Source organism: Choloepus didactylus, chromosome 26 (genome assembly GCF_015220235.1).
Source record: "Choloepus didactylus isolate mChoDid1 chromosome 26, mChoDid1.pri, whole genome shotgun sequence".
Classification (NCBI taxonomy): domain Eukaryota; kingdom Metazoa; phylum Chordata; class Mammalia; order Pilosa; family Megalonychidae; genus Choloepus; species Choloepus didactylus.
Genome location: NC_051332.1, coordinates 8,828,488 through 8,847,407, shown reverse-complemented (window position 1 = coordinate 8,847,407; position 18,920 = coordinate 8,828,488). Strand labels below are relative to the sequence as shown.

The following is an 18,920-nucleotide window of genomic DNA, read 5'->3' as shown; positions in this document are numbered from 1 at the left end:
AGTCAGCCAGAGGAGGGTGTGTTTCCCAGAGTGCAAGATGAGTGCCTATGAAGAAGTACTTCTGGTTCTGCTGACACATTTATTATATTTCCACATCATGTGATACCATGCTGGGGCAAGTGCACCACATCCATGCAATTCCAACAAATCAACCAACCCAGCAAAGCCACACCAACTAGGCCAACTATCACAGCTGGGGATGATTTTGCTAAAGTGTGACAGCCTAGTCATACTTCTATAAACATAGTCATAGTCCTCATAAAATGGTCATGAGGCAGCACAAGATAGAAGAACGACATTTAATGTCTACTAAAGGGGAAGTTTCCCTAGCACTGTCTTGATCTCCTTGTTCCTCAGTGTGTAGATGGGTGGGTTTAGTGTGAGACTTATGGTTGTGTACAGCACTCCAGCCAGTTTGCTTCTCTCAGGGCTGTAGCTGATTACAGGTCTGATGTAGGCACAGAACACAGCTGAGTAGTAGAGACCATGATGAGGCGGGAGAAGCAGGTGGAGAAGGCTGTCTGCTTTCCCTCAGCTGAGCAGATGCATAGAATGCTGGCAATTATGTAGCTGTAGGACACAAGTGTGAGTAGGAAGTTGAAGCATCCATGGAAGGCATCAGCCAAGATGGTCATGATATTGTTCATATGGTTGGGACTGCAGGAGAGCAGCAACAGTGGAGGGATCTCACAGAAGAAGTGAGTGATGACATTGGGGCCACAGAAGGACATCTGTGCTGTCAGAGCAATGTGGATGGAGGAAGCCAGGGCACAGATCACACAGACTCCCATGGTCAGCACCAGGCAGGGTCTCGGGCTCATCAGGGTCCCATAATAGAGTGGCTGGCAGATGGCCACATAATGGTCATAGGCCATGACTGTGAGCAGTGACAGCTCAGAAGATGCAGACGAGGTGAGTAAGAAGAGCTGGGCCATGCATCCCTGGAAGGAGATGGTGTTTTTCTCCAAGGCCAGATCTACCAGCATCTTGGGCAGTGTTGCTGACGGTGCAGGAATGAGATGCAGACACAAAGTTAAGAATTAAGGGAGCAGGAGACACACTGCATCTTGTGCTAAGTGGATGCTAATGCACCTGTACTCCAGCTATTTATTTGTTTCAGAAGACAAGAGAGTATATGTTAAGTGTCCTAAGGCACACAGAGCCCACCAGGTACCTATATTTACATCCTGTTGCATATCAGAAGGAACAATCTAGGTTTAGAACAATGGTAAATGTCACCATAGTCACAAGACACATATCTTTACAAGGTGTGCCTGCATAGCCTTCCATGCAGGCCTATGGCTTAGCATTCTAAGCCACCACCCCAGATACATCTCAGGCAACATGGAAGACTCAGTTTCCCACCTGTCCCCCTTTTTGTTTCTTCAATGCAGACAGGATGGACCAAGCAGCTTCTTTCTGCTTTAGGTCTGAGAGGGTTTTTCTCATGCATCTGAGGACTAAACAAAGACAAAGCAAAATTATTAAGATCAGGAGAATACTACCTAAAAACCCACCACCAAGAGATTTAACCCATATAAGGGGATTTAATCATTCAAGGCCTTTAGCAATGCCTTGCATAGTTTCAGTTTCAGTTTCTGTAAGAGAATCTAAGTTAGCACTTTGTATATCACTTACTATTTCCTGCAGTTTTAGAATATCCAATGTAAGATTATTATAGTGTCCAAGTAAATGTTTTTTAACTTTACTCCAATTAAAAAGCATGTGATTATATTCATGAGTGGTCACACAAAACGTGAATGTATTCCAGTCACATTTTAACTTAAATTGATACTGTAGATTCTCAACTTCTCCTAGAAGAGCATTTTCTAGGTCTACAAGGTGAGCATTAACTTCCTTGTCAATTTGTAATTGCTTGCCCCAAGGCTTTCTTGCATTCTTGTGCCATTTTTGGACAAATTTGGTGGTCTGAATGGATTGATGTAAGGCTGTTTCTGAAACAGCAGCAGTTGTGGTGATGGCTAGTATACCTATAATAAAAGCTATTAATAATCTAAGAAATCTTTTTGTTCTTTTATATACCTTTTCTAAAATTTGCAATAACATATGCATATCAGGTGATGACTCCCAAAGTCTATGCTGTGAAACAGGGAGCCATAGACCCTTTCATCATCTAAGAACTACAACAGTGATGTTGCTATAATTTATGGTGTTATTTAAACAAGTATATAATGAGCAACTCCAATTGTCCAGACAGTTAATTTCTTTAGTAGCAGTGTTAATAGTTAAGTTTCCTACCTAGAACACATAGGGGTCTCTGACACAGGCTTGTATTCCAAAAGTATCTAATATTGTGAAATTTAAAGTATAATTAGTCTTGTCTGTATAATTTCCATTCCATCAGGAAATATTATGTAAACTAATAGGAAGCCTCCAAAGTGTATCTTGAACATAATGTTTTAAAGTAGGTCTTGGTGGAGACCAAACAAAACCATGCCAAATAATTGGATATTTAGCCTGAGCATAGAGAGAATTATTAAGTGCAGAATGGTTGTAGCTATGCACTCCCCATCTTAATTTTTTATGATCTGAGCAATTTGCACTGGTGCAATTCTGAACTGAATACCCCTTAGGGGACCAGTCAGTTACAATTCCATAGGAACCATTCTGCACCAACACTCCACTACTTGCTCTACAATTACTCCAATGTACCCTCTACATTTCTGGCAACCAATACTGTGGGATGTGGCAAATAGGCCACTGGGGGGCATGGTCAGTAATGATAATATTTTCATTATAAGCAAAACTATATCCAGATATTAAAAATAAAGAGGATTTTGAAATATTGTCATGTTTAGGTATGATTGATAACCATGCCTGCCAAGTTGACTTTAAGCACCAAACAGCTTATCCCATACATAAGGGCAAGTGTGAAAAAGCCAATGGTTGTGAATAATGTTTCCTTCTTCCTCAGGAAACTGAGGAAGTCACTCATCTATTGGAGGAGGCAACCAAGAACCATTGCTAAAATACACAGTAGGTAAGGAATGATCCCACTCTACTGGTTGCTGCAATGGACGATTAGGAATGTAAGCCCAATAATGGTAAGAGAAGAAACCAATGAAACACAAACTAACAGGAGAGAGAATAAACAAATTTAAAAGAAGCTGGTGATATGAAAAGATAGAAATTTTGATGACAGCCTGGCAGGACTAATTAAGAATATAACAGAGGTAAAAAGTAACTACAATTAACAAGAATAAAAGAGATAATATAGCTACAGATCATACAGGCTTCAAAATAATAGGGGAATATTATGATAATCCTTAAGGCAGTAAATTTGAAAACATTTACGAAATGCATAACTCTTTGAAAAACACAACTTACCAAAACCTTACAAAAAGAAATAGAAAAAAATCTAAATCTTCTTTATGGTATAAGAAATTGAATCATTGTAAAAATAATCTTTACTTAGATGGTTAACTGGCATTTTTAGCTAACATCTAATGAAGAAATAACATTAACATTGTTCAAAGGTATAAAAGAGTGGAGGAGAAACTTTTTCCAACTCATTTTATGGGACCAGTGAAAATAAGTAAAACTTGAAAGGTTTAACAAGAAAAGATCATTCAAACAGAGTCCTCTGTTTAAAACTCCAAGAGAAATTCCTAAGAGAAATTTTTAAATAAGTGATACACCACTTTCAGGGATTGGAAGACTGAATGTTATTATGATGTCAATCCTCTTTTTCCTTTCTTTTTTTTTATTAAATTCAGTTTTATTGAAATACATTCACACACCGTACAATCATCCATGATATACAATCCACTGTCCACAGTATGATAACATAGTTATGCATTCATCACCACAATCTATCTCTGAACATTTTCCTTACATCAGAAAGAACCAGAACAAGAATAAAAAATCAAAGTGAGAAAAGAACACCCAAATCATCCCCCCCATTTATCCCCATTTTCCTACTCATCCATACACTAGATAAAGGGGGTGTGATCCATAAGGTCTTCACAATCACACTGTCACCCCTTGTAATCTACATTATTATATAATTGTCTTCAGGAGTCCAGACTGCTGGGTTGGAGTTTGGTAGTTTCAGATATTTACTTCTAGCTATTCCAATACATTAAAGCCTAAGACGTGTTATCTATATAGTGCATAAGAATGTCCACCAGAGTGACCTCTCGACTCCATTTGGAATCTCTCAGCCACTGAAACTATTTCATCTCATTTTTCATCCCCCTTTTGGTCAAGAAGATACTCTCAGTCCCACGATGCCGGGTCCACATTCATCCCCGGGAGTCATACTCTGTGTTGCCAGGGAGACTTACACCCCTGGGAGTCAGGTCCCATGTAGGGGGGAGGGCAGTGAGTTCACCTGTTGAGATGGCTCAGTTAGAGAGAGAGAGGGCCACATCTGAGCAACAAAGAGGTACTCAGGGGAGACTCTTAGGCACCATTACATACAAGTTTAGACTCTCCTTTGTGGTAATGAGCTTCATAAGGGCAAGTCCCATGCTCGAGGGCTCAGCACATCAAACTGCCAGTCCCAATGTTTGTGACAACATCAACACCAGTCCAGGTGATGATGTCCAACACATCCGCACCTTCCCCCAGATCCTCAGGGCTGGGGAGGGGGAGGCTGTAAATACATTTTTTATTATCTGCCCAAATGACTCTAGGATGTGTCACTATTTCACTCCAGCCTATACTAACCTACCGTATCTCACTTCCTATTCAAAGTTCCATGCAATTGTGGTGTTTGAACAAATAGATTGTAGAATTGTACCGTTTAGAAATTTAGATCCTGCACCAAATAGATATCTATTCCCTTGGTCTCATATGAAAGTTGAAGTTTTAAAACACAATCAGTTTCAACCTTTACCCTTTGGTCTGGCTTGCCCTAGTCTTAACCAGACCTGCTTCATTCATATCACTAATTGAAGTCTGGGCTCTTTTTCAGCTTTTTTTTTTTTTTTTTTTTTTTGACAGTGGCTGTATGCACTAATACTGACATTCATATCTGTCGAGCTCTAGCTCTGAGTTTCAGGTGTCTCAGAGATAGGCATTGTTCCAGAGACCAATCAGGTCATACACTAGGGGATCAGCATCTCAAAGTTTAGAGATAGGCCTTACAATTCAGAGATAGAGTTAACTGCTGTAAGAGCTTACAATCTAGGGTCTCTTACAATTATGTGTCCATGTTAGGCTACGTTCTAAGATTCAATTCTGAGTTTACACATTGTAGTTAGTCCATATTGGTGAGGCACCATCCCTCTCACCATGTTTCTCCAACACTTTTACTCCTATATATATATTTTCCCACAATTTTATAGAGTTATGTTCACATACCATACATTTATCCACAGTGTACAATCAGTTGTTCATGGTCTCATCATAAAGTTGTACATTTATCACCACAATCAGCACTTGAACATACTGATTACTACAAGAAAAATTTTTTTTTAGCAATAAGAAACATTGATAAAAAGAAAAATAACATGTCATACAATACAATATACTACTAAGGACAGCAAATAACACCACTACCAAGAATCCCATATTATGCCCATATATCCCCCTCTGATATACATTTAGCATTGGCATATTGCCTTTGTTACATTTAATGGAGGTATATTACAATGTTACTGTTGACCATAGACTCCAGATTGCTTTGATTATGTTTTTTCCTGAATACCATCCCTTTTTCAAATTTCTACATGGTTGACATTCATTTGCTTTCCCACATGCAAAAACATTTTTATATTTGTATATTTAGTAACAGTCATTGGCCACTCCAGTTTTTGCCACGTTATAGAGTCCCAGTCTTTATCATCTATCTTTACCTCTGGTGTCATACATTCTCCTATCCCACCTCTTTCAGCTTTACTCACAGATATCTTTGTTCAGTGTACTTACAATATCATGCTACCATCACACAATATTATGCTATCTATTTCTGGATCTATGCAATCACTCCTAAACATTCTGTAGTCCTTCAGCATCAAATGGCTGATCTCTGCCCTCTTTCTATCTCCTGGTCGCCTGTGTTGTCAGCTTTTAACTCCCAAAGTCTGTTCATTAATGTCTGTTCATATTAGTGAGACCATACAGAATCTGTCCTTTTGTTTCTGGCTAACTTCACTCAACATAATGTCCTCAAGGTTCATCCACCTTACTACATGATCCATGTCTTTGTTCTGTCTTATAGCTGCATAACATTCCATCATGTGTATATACCACAGTTTGTTTATCCACTCATCCTTTGATGGACATTTGGGCTGTTTCCATCTCTTGGCAATTGTGAATAATGCTGCAATAAACATTGGTTTACAAATGTCTGTCTGTGTCTTAAGTTTCAGTTGCTCTGAGTATATACCCAGCAATGGAATAGCTGGGTCATATAGCAAATCTATATTTAGCTTACTGAGGAACCTCCATACTGTCTTCCAGAGTGGGTGCACCATTCTACATTCCCACCAACAATGAATAAGTGTGCCTCTTTCTCCACATCCTCTCCAGCACTTGTCATTTTCTGTTTTTTTGGATTATGGCCATTCGGTTAGGTGTGAGATGATATCTCATTGTGGTTTTGGTTTGCATTTCCTTAATAGCCAGTGAAGTTGAGCATTTTTTCATATGCTTTTTGAGCCATTTGTATTTCCTCTTCAGAAAAATGTCTGTTCATGTCTTTTGCCCATTTTTTAATTGGATTGTTTGTCTTTCTGTTATTGAGATGCAGGATTCCTTTATATATTTGAGATATTAAACACTTATCTGATATGTGGTTTCCAAATATCATCTCCCATTGTGTAGGTTGTCTTTTTACTTTTCTGACAAAGTCCTTTGATGTACAAAAGTGTTTAATTTTGAGGAGATCCCATTTGTCTATTTGTTGTTGGTTGCTCGTGCCTTGGGTGTGAGGTCTAAGAAACCACCTCTTTCACAAGATCTTTAAGATATTGCCCTACATTTTCTTCTAAGAGTTTTATGGTCTTGGTGCTAATGTTTAGGTCTTTGATCCACTTTGAGTTAATTTTGGTATAAGGTGTGAGATGGACATCCTCTTTCATTCTTTTGGAAATGGATATCCAGTTCTCCAAATACCATTTATTGAACAGGCTGCTCTTTCCCAGTTGCTTCGGCTTCACTGCCTTATCAAAGATCAGTTGTCCATAGATGTAAGGGTCTACTTCTGAACACTGAATTCGATTCCATTGATCAGTATATCTGTCCTTATGCCAGTACCATGCTGTTTGAGCACTGTAGCTTTGTAATATGCTTCAAAGTCAGGGGTAGTGTGAGACCTCCCACTTCATTGTCTTTCTCAAGACATTTTTGGCTATTTGGGGCAACTTACTCTTCCAAATAAATTTAGTTATTGATTTTTTCTATTTCTGTAAATTAAGTTGTTGGGATTTGAATTGGTATTGCATTGAATCTGCAAATCAGTTTAGGTAAACTTGCCATGTTAACTATATTTAGTCTTCCCAATCCATGAACATGGTATGTTCTTCCATTTTTTCAGGTCTTGTTCAATTTCTTTTAGCAGTTTCTTATAGTTTTCTATGTAAGGTCTTTTGTGTCCTTGGTTTAAGTTTATTCCTAAATACTTGATTCTTTTGGTTGCTATTGTAAATGGGATTTTTTTCTTGATTTCCTCCTCTTGTTGCCACATTACTTGTGTATAGGAACACTACAGATTTTTGCGTGTTGATCTTGTAGCCTGCTACTTTGCTGTATTCATTGACTAGTTCTTGTAGCTTTGCTGTAGATTTTTCTGGATTTTCTACATATAGAATAATGTCATCTGCAAATAGTGAAAGTTTTACTTCTTCTCTCCAATTTGGGATGCCTTTATTTCTTTTTCTTGCCTAATTGCTCTAGCTAGAACTTCCAGCACAATGTTGAATAACAATGGTGAATAGTGGGTATCCCTGTCTTGTTCCTGATCTTAGAGGAAAAGGTTTCAGTCTCTACCCATTGAGTGTGATGTTAGCTGTGGGGTTTTTCATTATATGCCTTTATCATATTGAAAAAGTTCCCTTCTATTCCTATACTTTGAAGTGTTTTCATCAGGAAAGGATGTTGAATTTTGTCAAATGCCTTTTCTGCATCAATGGAGATGATCATGTGGTTCCTCTACTTTGATTTATTGATGTGGTGTATTACATTAATTGATTTTCTTGTGTTGAATCAGCCTTGCATACCTGGAATAAATCCTACCTGGTCATGGGTGTATAATTCTTTTAATTTGCTGCTGGATTCGATTATGAGTATTTTGTTGAGGATTTTTGCATCTATATTCATTAAAGAAATTGGTCTATAATTTTTCTTTTTTCAGTAGTATCTTTGCCTGGTTTTGGTATTAGGGTGATGATGGCTTCATAGAAAGAGTTAGGTAGCTTTCCCTCTTCTTCATTTTTTTTGAAGAGATTGAGCAGGATTGGTACTAATTCGTTCTTGCATGCTTGGTAGAATTCACATGTGAAAGCATCTGGTCCTGGGCTTTTCCTTTTTGGGAGCTTTTTGATGACTGACTCAATCTCTGTACTTGTGATTGGTTTGTTGATGTCATCTATTTCTTCTTGAGTTAATGTTGGTTGTTTATGCTTTTCTAGGAAGTTGTCCATTTCATCTAAGTTGTCTAGTTTATTAGCATATAGTTGCTCATAGTATCTTCTCATTATCTCCTTAATTTCTGCAGGGTTGGTAGTTATATTTCCTTTCCCATTTCTGAGTGCATTTATTTGCATCTGCTCTCTCTTTTTTTTTTTTTTTTTTTTTTTTTTGTTAGCCTAGCCAGTGATCCATCAATTTATTGATTTTCTCAAAGAACCAACTTCTGGTTTTGTTGATTCTCTCTATTGTTTTCCTGTTCTCAATTGCATTTATTTCTGCTCTAATCTTTGTTATTTCTTCCCTTCTGCTTGCTTTTGGGTTAGTTTGCTGTTCTTTCTCTAATTCCCTCCAGGTGAGCAGTTAACTCTTCAATTTTTGCTCTCTCTTCTCTTTTAATATAGGCATCTAGGGCAATAAATTCCCTCTCATCACTACCTTTGCTGCATCCCATAAGTTTTGATAAGTTGTGTTTTCATTGTCATCTGCCTCGAGGTATTTACTAATTTCTCTTGTAATTTCTTCCTTTACCCACTGGTTTTCTAAGAGGGTGTTGTTTAGCCTCCATATGTTTGTGAATTTTATGACCTTGTGCCTTTTATTTATTTCCAACTTCATTCCATTGTGATCTGAGAAAGTGTTTTGTATAATATCAATATTTTTAAATTTGTTGAGACTTGCTTTGTGACCCAACATGTGGTCTATCCTAGAGAATGTTCCATGAGTACTTGAGAAAAAAGTGTATCCTGCTGTTGTTGGATGTAGTGTTCTATAAATGTCTGTAAAGTCTAGTTCATTAATCATACAATTCATCATCTCTGTTTCTTAAGTGATCCTCTGTCTAGATGTTCTATCCATTGATGAAAGTGGTGTATTGATGTCTCCAAATATCATTGTACAGGTATCTATTTCTCCTTTCAGTGATTGCAGTGTTTGCCTCATGAATTTTGGGCATTCTGGTTTGGTGCATAAATAATTATGACTGTTATGTTTTCTTGATGAATTGACCCTTTTATTAATATATAGTGTCCTTCTTGTCTCTTTTAATTGTTTCACTTTTGAAGTCTAACTTGTCTGATACTAATACAGCTACTCCCGCTTTTTTCTGATTGTTTTTGCATGAAATATCTTTTTCCAACCTTTCACTTTCATTCTATGTTTGTCCTTGTGTCTAAAGTGAGTTTCTTGTAGACAGCATATAGATGGGTCCTGTTTTTTTAATCCTTTCTGCCAGTCTGTGTCTTTTTATTGGGGAGTTTAATCCATTTATGTTAGTGTATTACTGTAAGGGCAGTACTTTCTACTACCCAGTTTGTTTTTTGGAATTTATATGTCATATCTTATTTTTTCCTCTCCTTTTACCTTTCCTGATAATCTTCATTTCTGCACTCTTCTCCAACTCTCTCTCTCCTGTCTTTTCCTATCAGCCTGTAGCACTCCCTTTAGTATTTCTTGTAGTGCTGGGTCTCTTATTCCCAAAACTCTCTCAGTGTCTGTCTGTCTGAAAACATTTTCATCTCTCCCTCATTTTTGAAGGAAAGTTTTGCTGATATAGAATTCTTGGTTGGCAGTTTTTCTCGTTCAGTATCTTAAATATATGCATGCCACTGTATTCTTGCCTCCATGGGTTTCTGCAGAGAAATCTGTACATAGTCTTATTGACCTTCCCTTGTATGTGATGGATTGCTTTTCTCTTGCTGCTTTCACAATCCTCTCTTTGTCTTTGACATTGGACAATCTGACCAGTAATTGTCTTGGAGTAGGTCTATTGGGATCTATTCTATTTGGGGTACGTTGTACTTCTTGAATCTCTAATTTTCTGTCTTTTATAAGAGTTGGGAAATTTTCAGTGAATATGTCTTCTATTACTCTTTCTGTCTCTTTTCCCCTCTCTTCTCCTTCTGGGATACCCATAACACGTATATTTGTGCTTTCATGTTGTCACTCAGCTCCCTAAGACCCTACTCATATTTTTCCATTTTTTTCACCATCTGTTCTTTTGTGTGTATGAATTCGAATGACCTGTCTTCCAGTTCACTGATCCTTTCTTCTGCCTGTTCAAATCTACTGTTGTGTCCCTCCATTGTGTTTTTCATCTCCTCCATTGTGGCCTTCATTCCCATGAGTTCTGCCATTTGTTTTTTTTAAGTTTATGAATTCTTCTTTATGGTCGATCCAGTGTCTTCTTTATATCCGTCAGCTCTTTTGCTATATCTTCCTTCATTTCATCAAATTTATTTAGCATTAGTTGCCTCCACTCCTGTGTCTCAGGCTGAGCTATTAGTTTGTTCCTTTGGCTGTCCATGTTTTCATGTTTCCTGGTAAGGCTTGTTATCTTAAGTTGTCTAGGCATCTGATTTTCTTGATTAGTTTATTTTGGAGCTTGTTTTCTGTCTTTTACCTAGTGGTTTCCTTGTTGTTGGCTTTGTTCTCTGACCTCTGTTATTCAGTTCACTTATTCTAGACCTCTAACTTAGGTTCTATTTAGTTGATCAGAATTTTTCCCCTCTGGTTTTTTCTGTTTCTTGCTCTGCCTCTATGTAACCTTTTTGTGAGTGGGTCTACTCAGATATGGTCGACCCTAGTCAGATTTTCCCAGTCTAGTGAGGTCCAGGACTCATTGGGAGGGTATGGAGTTTTCCTGAGAATGAGACCCTCTTATGAGGCCTTTAGAATTGGTACTTTTCCTCTCCTGTCCAGCAGGTGGCGACTGGCCAGCCCGCAGCTCCCCCACCAGTGTAAGGAGGTGTGGAGGCTATAGTTCTCCTGGTGACTCTGATCCTGTCAGGGGCATGGCTGACTGAAGCTGGAATCTGAATTCAGTCCCTGGGGCCTGAATTCCCAGAAGGAGGACTGCCAGTTGAGCTGGACCTCCCTCCACTCTCCCAATCCTCAGAACTCCAGTTGGCTCTCAGGGGCACTATTGCCTTCTCCCCTCTCCTCTTTGGGGCCTCTCCAGGTAAATTCCTTGGTCAGCCTGAGTTGCCAATTAAAGACGGGGTTGGAGGCCTTCAGTAGTGAATACAGAACTCAAAGTCACTGTGGGTACTCTGTCTCCCCGAAGCCCAGCCTAGTCCCTCAACCTGGGCTTTCCAATAGAAAATAACCACATATATTACTTTTAGATTAAAAAAAAAAAATAGAAGATAAATCAAGAAAAAGAAAAAAGGAAAAAAAAAAAGAGTCTGTTTTAAAAGTCTTTCCCCAGCCTGGAAGTTTTGTCAGTGTCAGAATAGAGCATTTAAAGAAATGCTTTGGGCTATTGTCTGATAATTACTCTCCAACCACTTCAGTTCCACCCCTGCCAGGGGCTATTGAAATTCAAAAAGATAAGGGATCAGTGAGAAGCCAGAAGGGACAAAATGTAGGGGAAAAAATGGCTTTTTTGGAGTCTGGGAATGGGTGCCAGCTTTTACGTGCCCCCACTTCTCAGAGCCCAGCCCTTCTTTAGCACCCCAACTTCCAAAGTTAGTTAACTAATTTGTTAATTAATTCTGCAGTTGAGGCTGGGTTGAGCCTCCCTTCTTGCCCTCAGCAGATTGCTGTTTTTTGTTTTTTTTTCCCCACCCTTTCAGGGAGCTGGCAGCAAGACAGTCTGTGAGGTCTGGGTGGGGAGGGGAGCTAGACCCCTGGTCCGGGGAACTTACAATGTTCGCTGTGATCTCAGCTTTTCCTCCAATTCCAAACTTGTGTCCAATGTGTGACTGGTTACTGGAGACCCCCAAAACACTGTTTCATATAGTTCTTGGGTAATTGCCAGCTGCTCTAGGGGAGAGACGAAATTCTGCTCCTCACCACTCTGCCATCTTCAGATCAATTCTCAATCCTCTTTTAAATGCTCTGTAGATTTAACACAATTTCAGTGATAATCCTAGCAAACATTTTTTAATCTGAAATTGAAAACTGATTCTAAAATTGATATGGAAACACAAAAGACCTGTAACAGACAGAAACATTTTTAAGAGAAGAGCAAATTTGGAGGAGTTAGAGTACCTGGTTTCAGTAATACAATGATCAGAGCTACAATTTCACAATAATTTCATTTTTGCATAAGGATAGAAAAATAAATCAATGCAACAGAGTAAATATCCAAACATAGACCCATCCATTTATAGGCAAGTGATTTTTGTGATGATGTGCCAAAAAATTCAATAACAAAAAGAAAGCCTTTTCAACAAATTATGTTGGAGAAATAGAATATGCATATGAAAAAAACACAAACTTTTCTATGTCATATTTCATAAGTATTGATAATTCATTAGTTATAGCATGATGAAAAAAGGTAAAATTATACTTTCTAAAAACAAACATAAGGGAATATCTGGTAGACCAATTCCCTAAGAAAAAATTTCTTATTTGGGCACAAAAGCATTAATAATACAAGATATACTGGTAAATCCATATTCATAAAAATAACAATTCTCATAAAAAGACAATACTAAAAATAATAGAGAAGCTACATAGTGGGATGAATTTTTCACACTACTTATAGGTGACAAAGGACCCACATACAGAATATGTAAAACTCTCCTACAACTGAAAACTATAGTCAAACTACTCAAAAGAAATGGATGATCCCTCCCAAAGCACAATTTGTGGATGATCCATAAGTGCGTCAAAAATGCTCAACAACATTAATTAACAGGAAAATACCAAAAAAAAGCCAAGCAAGGATCTGTGTGTGGCAAAACTGTCTTTCAAAAATGAGGGAGGGATTAAGACATTCCAAGATCAAGAAAATTTGAGAGGATTTTTACCATTAGACTATAATAAATGTTAGAGAATTTCTACAGTTTCAAAGCAAAGGACAATAGAAAATTGACTGAAGCCACAAGAAGAAGTAAAGATCACAGTAAGGATAATGACATAAGTAAATATAAATACCACTACCACAGTATGTTGATTTTTAACTCTGCTATTTACTTCCTACAGGATCTAATTATAAATGCATAAAATGTAATGATAAATCAATGATTTTTGACTGGTAGTGTACAAGCATTTAATTTGAAAAAGAGAGAGGCGGGGCAAGATGGTGGACTGGTGAGCTGTATGTTTTAGTTACTCCTCCAGGAAAGTAGGTAGAAAGCCAGGAACTGTGTGGACTGGACACCACAGAGGAATCTGACTTTGGGCATACTCCATACAACACTCATGAAAATGTGGAACTGCTGAGATCAGTGAAATCTGTAAGTTTTTGTGTCCAGGGGACCCATGTCCCTCCCTGCCAGGCTCAGTCCTGTGGGAGGAGGGGCAGTCAGCTCCGGGAAGGAGAAGGGAAAACTGCAGTGGCAGCCCTTATGGGAAAATCATTCTACTGATCCAAACTCCAACCATAGATAGACTGAGACCAGACACCAGAGAATCTGAGAGCAGCCAGCCCAGCAGAGAGGAGACAGGCATAGAAAAAAACAGCACAAAAAACTCCAAAATAAAAGCAAAGGATTATTGGAGTTCTGGTGAACATAGAAAGGGGAAGGGCAGAGCTCAGGCCCTCAGGCTCATATGCAAATCCCAAAGAAAAGCTGATCTCTCTGCCCTGTGGACCTTTCCTTAATGGCCCTAATTGCTTTGTCTCTTAGCATTTCAATAACCCATTAGATCTTTGAGGAGGACCTTTTTTTTTTCTTTTTTTTAAATCCTTTTTTCTTTTTCTAAAACAATTACTCTAAGAAGCCCAATACAGAAAGCTTCAAAGACTTGCAATTTGGGCAGGTCAAGACAAGAGCAGAACTAAGAGAGCTCTGAGACAAAAGGCAATAATCCAGTGGCTGAGAAAATTCACTAAACACCACAACTTCCCAAGAAAAGGGGGGTGTCTTCTCACAGCCATCATCCTGGTGGACAGGAAACACTCCTGCCCATTGCCAGCCCCATAGCCCAGAGCTGCCCCAGACAACCCAGTGTGACAGAAGTGCTTCAAATAACAGGCACACTCCACAACCTGGGCATGGACATTAGCCTTCCCTGCAACCTCAGCTGATTGTCCCAGAGCTGGGAAGGTGGAGCAGCGTGAATTAACAAAGCCCCATTCAGCCATCATTTCAGCAGACTGGGAGCCTCCCTACACAGCCCAGCAGCCCAGAACTGCCCTGGGGAGACGGCACTCACCTGTGACCTAGCACAGACATCCCTCAGCAGAGGACCGGGGGTGCAAGGCCTGGAAGAGGGACCCACTTTCAAGTCTCAGGAGCCAGACACCAATACCAAGGACTTGTGGGTCAGTGGCAGAGACAACCTGTGACAGGACTGAACTGAAGGATTAGACTATTGCAGCAGCTTTAAAACTCCAGGATCACCAGGGAGATTTGATTGTTAGAGCCACCCCCCCTCCCTGACTGCCCAGAAACACCCCATATACAGGGGGCAACACCAACTACACACGCAAGCTTGGTACACCAATTGGACCCCACAAGACTCACTCCCCCACTCACCACAAAGGCACAGCAGGGGAGAACTGGCTTGTGGAGAACAGGTGGCTCGTGGATGCCACCTGCTGGTTAGTTAGAGAAAGTGTACTCCAGGAAGCTGTAGATCTGATAAATTAGAGATAAGGACTTCAATTGGTCTACAAATCCTAAAAGAACCCTATCAAGTTCAGCAAATGCCAAGAGGCCAAAAACAACAGAAAATTATAAAGCATAAGAAAAAACCAGATGATATGGATAACCCAAGCCCAAGCACCCAAATCAAAAGATCAGAAGAGACACAGCACTAGAGCAGCTACTCAAAGAACTAAAGATGAACAATGAGACCATGGTACAGAATACAAAGGATATCAAGAAGACCATAGAAGAGCATAAAGAAGACATTGCAAGACTAAATAAAAAAATAGATGATCTTATGGAAATTAAAGAAACTGTTGACCAATTTAAAGAGATTCTGGACACTCATAGTACAAGACTAGAGGAAGTTGAACAACGAATCAGTGACCTGGAAGATGACAGAATGGAAAATGAAAGCATAAAAGAAAGAATGGGGAAAAAATTGAAAAAATCGAAACAGACCTCAGGGATATGATAGATAATATAAAAAGTCCTAATATAAGACTCATTGGTGTTCCAGAAGGGGAAGAAAAGGGTAAAGGTCTAGGAAGAGTATTCAAAGAAATTGTTGGGGAAAACTTCCCAAATCTTCTAAACAACATAAATACACAAATCATAAATGCCCAGTGAACTCCAAATAGAATAAATCCAAATAAATCCACTCCAAGACATATTCTGATCACACTGCCAAACATGGAAGAGAAGGAGCAAGTTCTGAAAGCAGCAAGAGAAAAGCAATTCACCACATACAAAGGAAACAGCATAAAACTAAGTAGTGACTACTCAGCAGCCACCATGGAGGCGAGAAGGCAGTGGCACGATATATTTAAAATTCTGAGTGAGAAAAATTTCCAACCAAGAATACTTTATCCAGCAAAGCTCTCCTTCAAATTTGAGGGAGAGCTTAAATTTTTCACAGACAAACAAATGCTGAGAGAATTTGCTAACAAGAGACCTGCCCTACTGGAGATACTCAAGGGAGCCCTACAGACAGAGAAACAAAGAAAGGACAGAGAGACTTGGAGAAAGGTTCAGTACTAAAGAGATTCAGTATGGGTACAATAAAGGATATTAATAGAGAGAGGGGAAAAATATATATGACAAACATAAACCAAAGGATAAGATGGCTGATTCAAGAAATGCCTTCACGGTTATAACGTTGAATGTAAATGGATTAAACTCCCCAATTAAGAGATATAGATTCGCAGAATGGATCAAAAAAAATGAACCATCAATATGTTGCATAAAAGAGACTCATCTTAGACACAGGGACACAAAGAAATTGAAAGTGAAAGGATGGAAAAAAATATTTCATGCAAGCTACAGCCAAAAGAAAGCAGGTGTAGCAATATTAATCTCAGAAAATAGACTTTAAATGCAGGGATGTTTTGAGAGACAAAGAAGGCCACTACATACTAATAAAAGGGGCAATTCACAAGAAGAAATAACAATCATAAATGTCTATGCACCCAATCAAGGTGCCACAAAATACATGAGAGAAACACTGGCAAAACTAAAGGAAGCAATTGATGTTTCCACAATAATTGTGGGAGACTTCAACACATCACTCTCTCCTATAGATAGATCAACCAGACAGAGGACCAATAAGGAAATTGAAAACCTAAACAATCTGATAAATGAATTAGATTTAACAGACACATACAGAACATTACATCCCAAATCACCAGGATACACATACTTTTCTAGTGCTCATGGAACTTTCTCCAGAATAGATCATATGCTGGGACATAAAACAAGCCTCAATAAATTTAAAAAGATTGAAATTATTCAAAGCACATTCTCTGACCACAATGGAATACAACTAGAAGTCAGTAACCATCAGAGACTTAGAAAATTCACAAATACCTGGAGGTTAAGCAACACACTCCTAAACAATCAGTGGGTTAAAGAAGAAATAGCAAGAGAAATTGCTAAATATGTAGAGACAAATGAAAATGAGAACACAACATACCAAAACCTATGGGATGCAGCAAAAGCAGTGCTGAGGGGGAAATTTATAGCACTAAATGCATATATTAAAAAGGAAGAAAGAGCCAAAATCAAAGAACTAATGGATCAACTGAAGAAGCTAGAAAATGAACAGCAAACCAATCCTAAACCAAGTACAAGAAAAGAAATAACAAGGATTAAAGCAGAAATAAATGACATAGAGAACAAAAAAACAATAGAGAGGATAACTATCACCAAAAGTTGGTTCTTTGAGAAGATCAACAAGATTGACAAGCCCCTAGCTAGAATGACAAAATCAAAAAGAGAGAAGACCCATATAAACAAAATAATGAATGTAAAAGGTGACATAACTGCAGATCTTGAAGAAATTTAAAAAATTATAAGAGGATACTATGAACAACTGTACGGCAACAAACTGGATAATGTAGAGGAAGTGGACAATTTCCTGGAAACATATGAACAACCTAGACTGACCAGAGAAGAAACAGAAGACCTCAACCAACCCATCACAAGCAAAGAGATCCAATCAGTCATCAAAAATCTTCCCACAAATAAATGCCCAGGGCCAGATGGCTTCACGGGGAATTCTACCAAACTTTCCAGAAAGAACTGACACCAATCTTACTCAAACTCTTTCAAAACATTGAAGAAAATGGAACACTACCTAACTCTTTATGAAGCTAACATCAATCTAATACCAAAATTAGGCAAAGATGCTACAAAAAGGAAAACTACCAGCCAATCTCCCTAATGAATATAGATGCAAAAATCCTCAACAAAATACTTGCAAATCGAATCCAAAGACACATTAAAAAAATCATGCACCATGACCAAGTGGGGTTCATTCCAGGCATGCAAGGATGGTTCAACATAAGAAAATCAATCAATGTATTACAACACATTAAAAATTCAAAAGGGAAAAATCAAATGATCATCTCAATAGATGCTGAAAAAGCATTTGACAAAATCCAACATCCGTTTTTGATAAAAACACTTCAAAAGGTAGGAATTGAAGGAAACTTCCTCAACATGATAAAGAGCAGATATGAAAAACCCACAGCCAGCATAGTACTCTATGGTGAGAGACTGAAAGCCTTCCCTCTAAGATCAGGAACAAGACAAGGATGCCCGCTGTCACCACTGTTATTCAACATTGTGCTGGAAGTGCTAGCCAGGGCAATCCGGCAAGACAAAGAAATAAAAAGCATCCAAATTGGAAAAGAAGAAGTAAAACTGTCATTGTTTGCAGATGATATGATCTTATATCTGGAAAACTCTGAGAAATCGACAATACAGCTACTAGAGCTAATAAATAAATTTAGCAAAGTAGTGGGATACAAGATTAATGCACATAAGTCAGTAATGTTTCTATATGCTAGAAATGAACAAACTGAAGAGACACTCAAGAAAAAGATACCGTTTTCAATAGCAACTAAAAAAATCAAGTACCTAGGAATAAACTTAACCAAAGACATAAAAGACCTATACAAAGAAAACTATGTAACTCTACTAAAAGAAATAGAAGGGGACCTTAAAAGATGGAAAAATATTCCATGTTCATGGATAGGAAGGCTAAATGTCATTAAGATGTCAATTCTACCCAAACTCATCTACAGATTCAATGCAATCCCAATCAAAATTCCAACAACCTACTTTGCAGACTTGGAAAAGCTAGTTATCAAATTTATTTGGAAAGGGAAGATGCCTTGAATTGCTAAAGACACTCTAAAAAAGAAAAACGAAGTGGGAGGACTTACACTCCCTGACTTTGAAGCTTATTGTAAAGCCACAGTTGTCAAAACAGCATGGTAC

General features: G+C 38.4%; 1 protein-coding gene across 1 annotated transcript in view; it reads right to left on the bottom strand.

Moving 5' to 3' along the window:
* Positions 1–309: 309 nt before the first annotated feature.
* The window catches only part of LOC119520734 (olfactory receptor 13A1-like), a 70,802-nt gene continuing 52,191 nt past the window's right edge, over positions 310–18,920 (bottom strand). Inside the window, 2 exon segments of the mRNA XM_037818693.1 lie at positions 310–482; positions 485–1,000. Coding sequence (XP_037674621.1) covers positions 310–482; positions 485–1,000 — 689 coding nt within the window.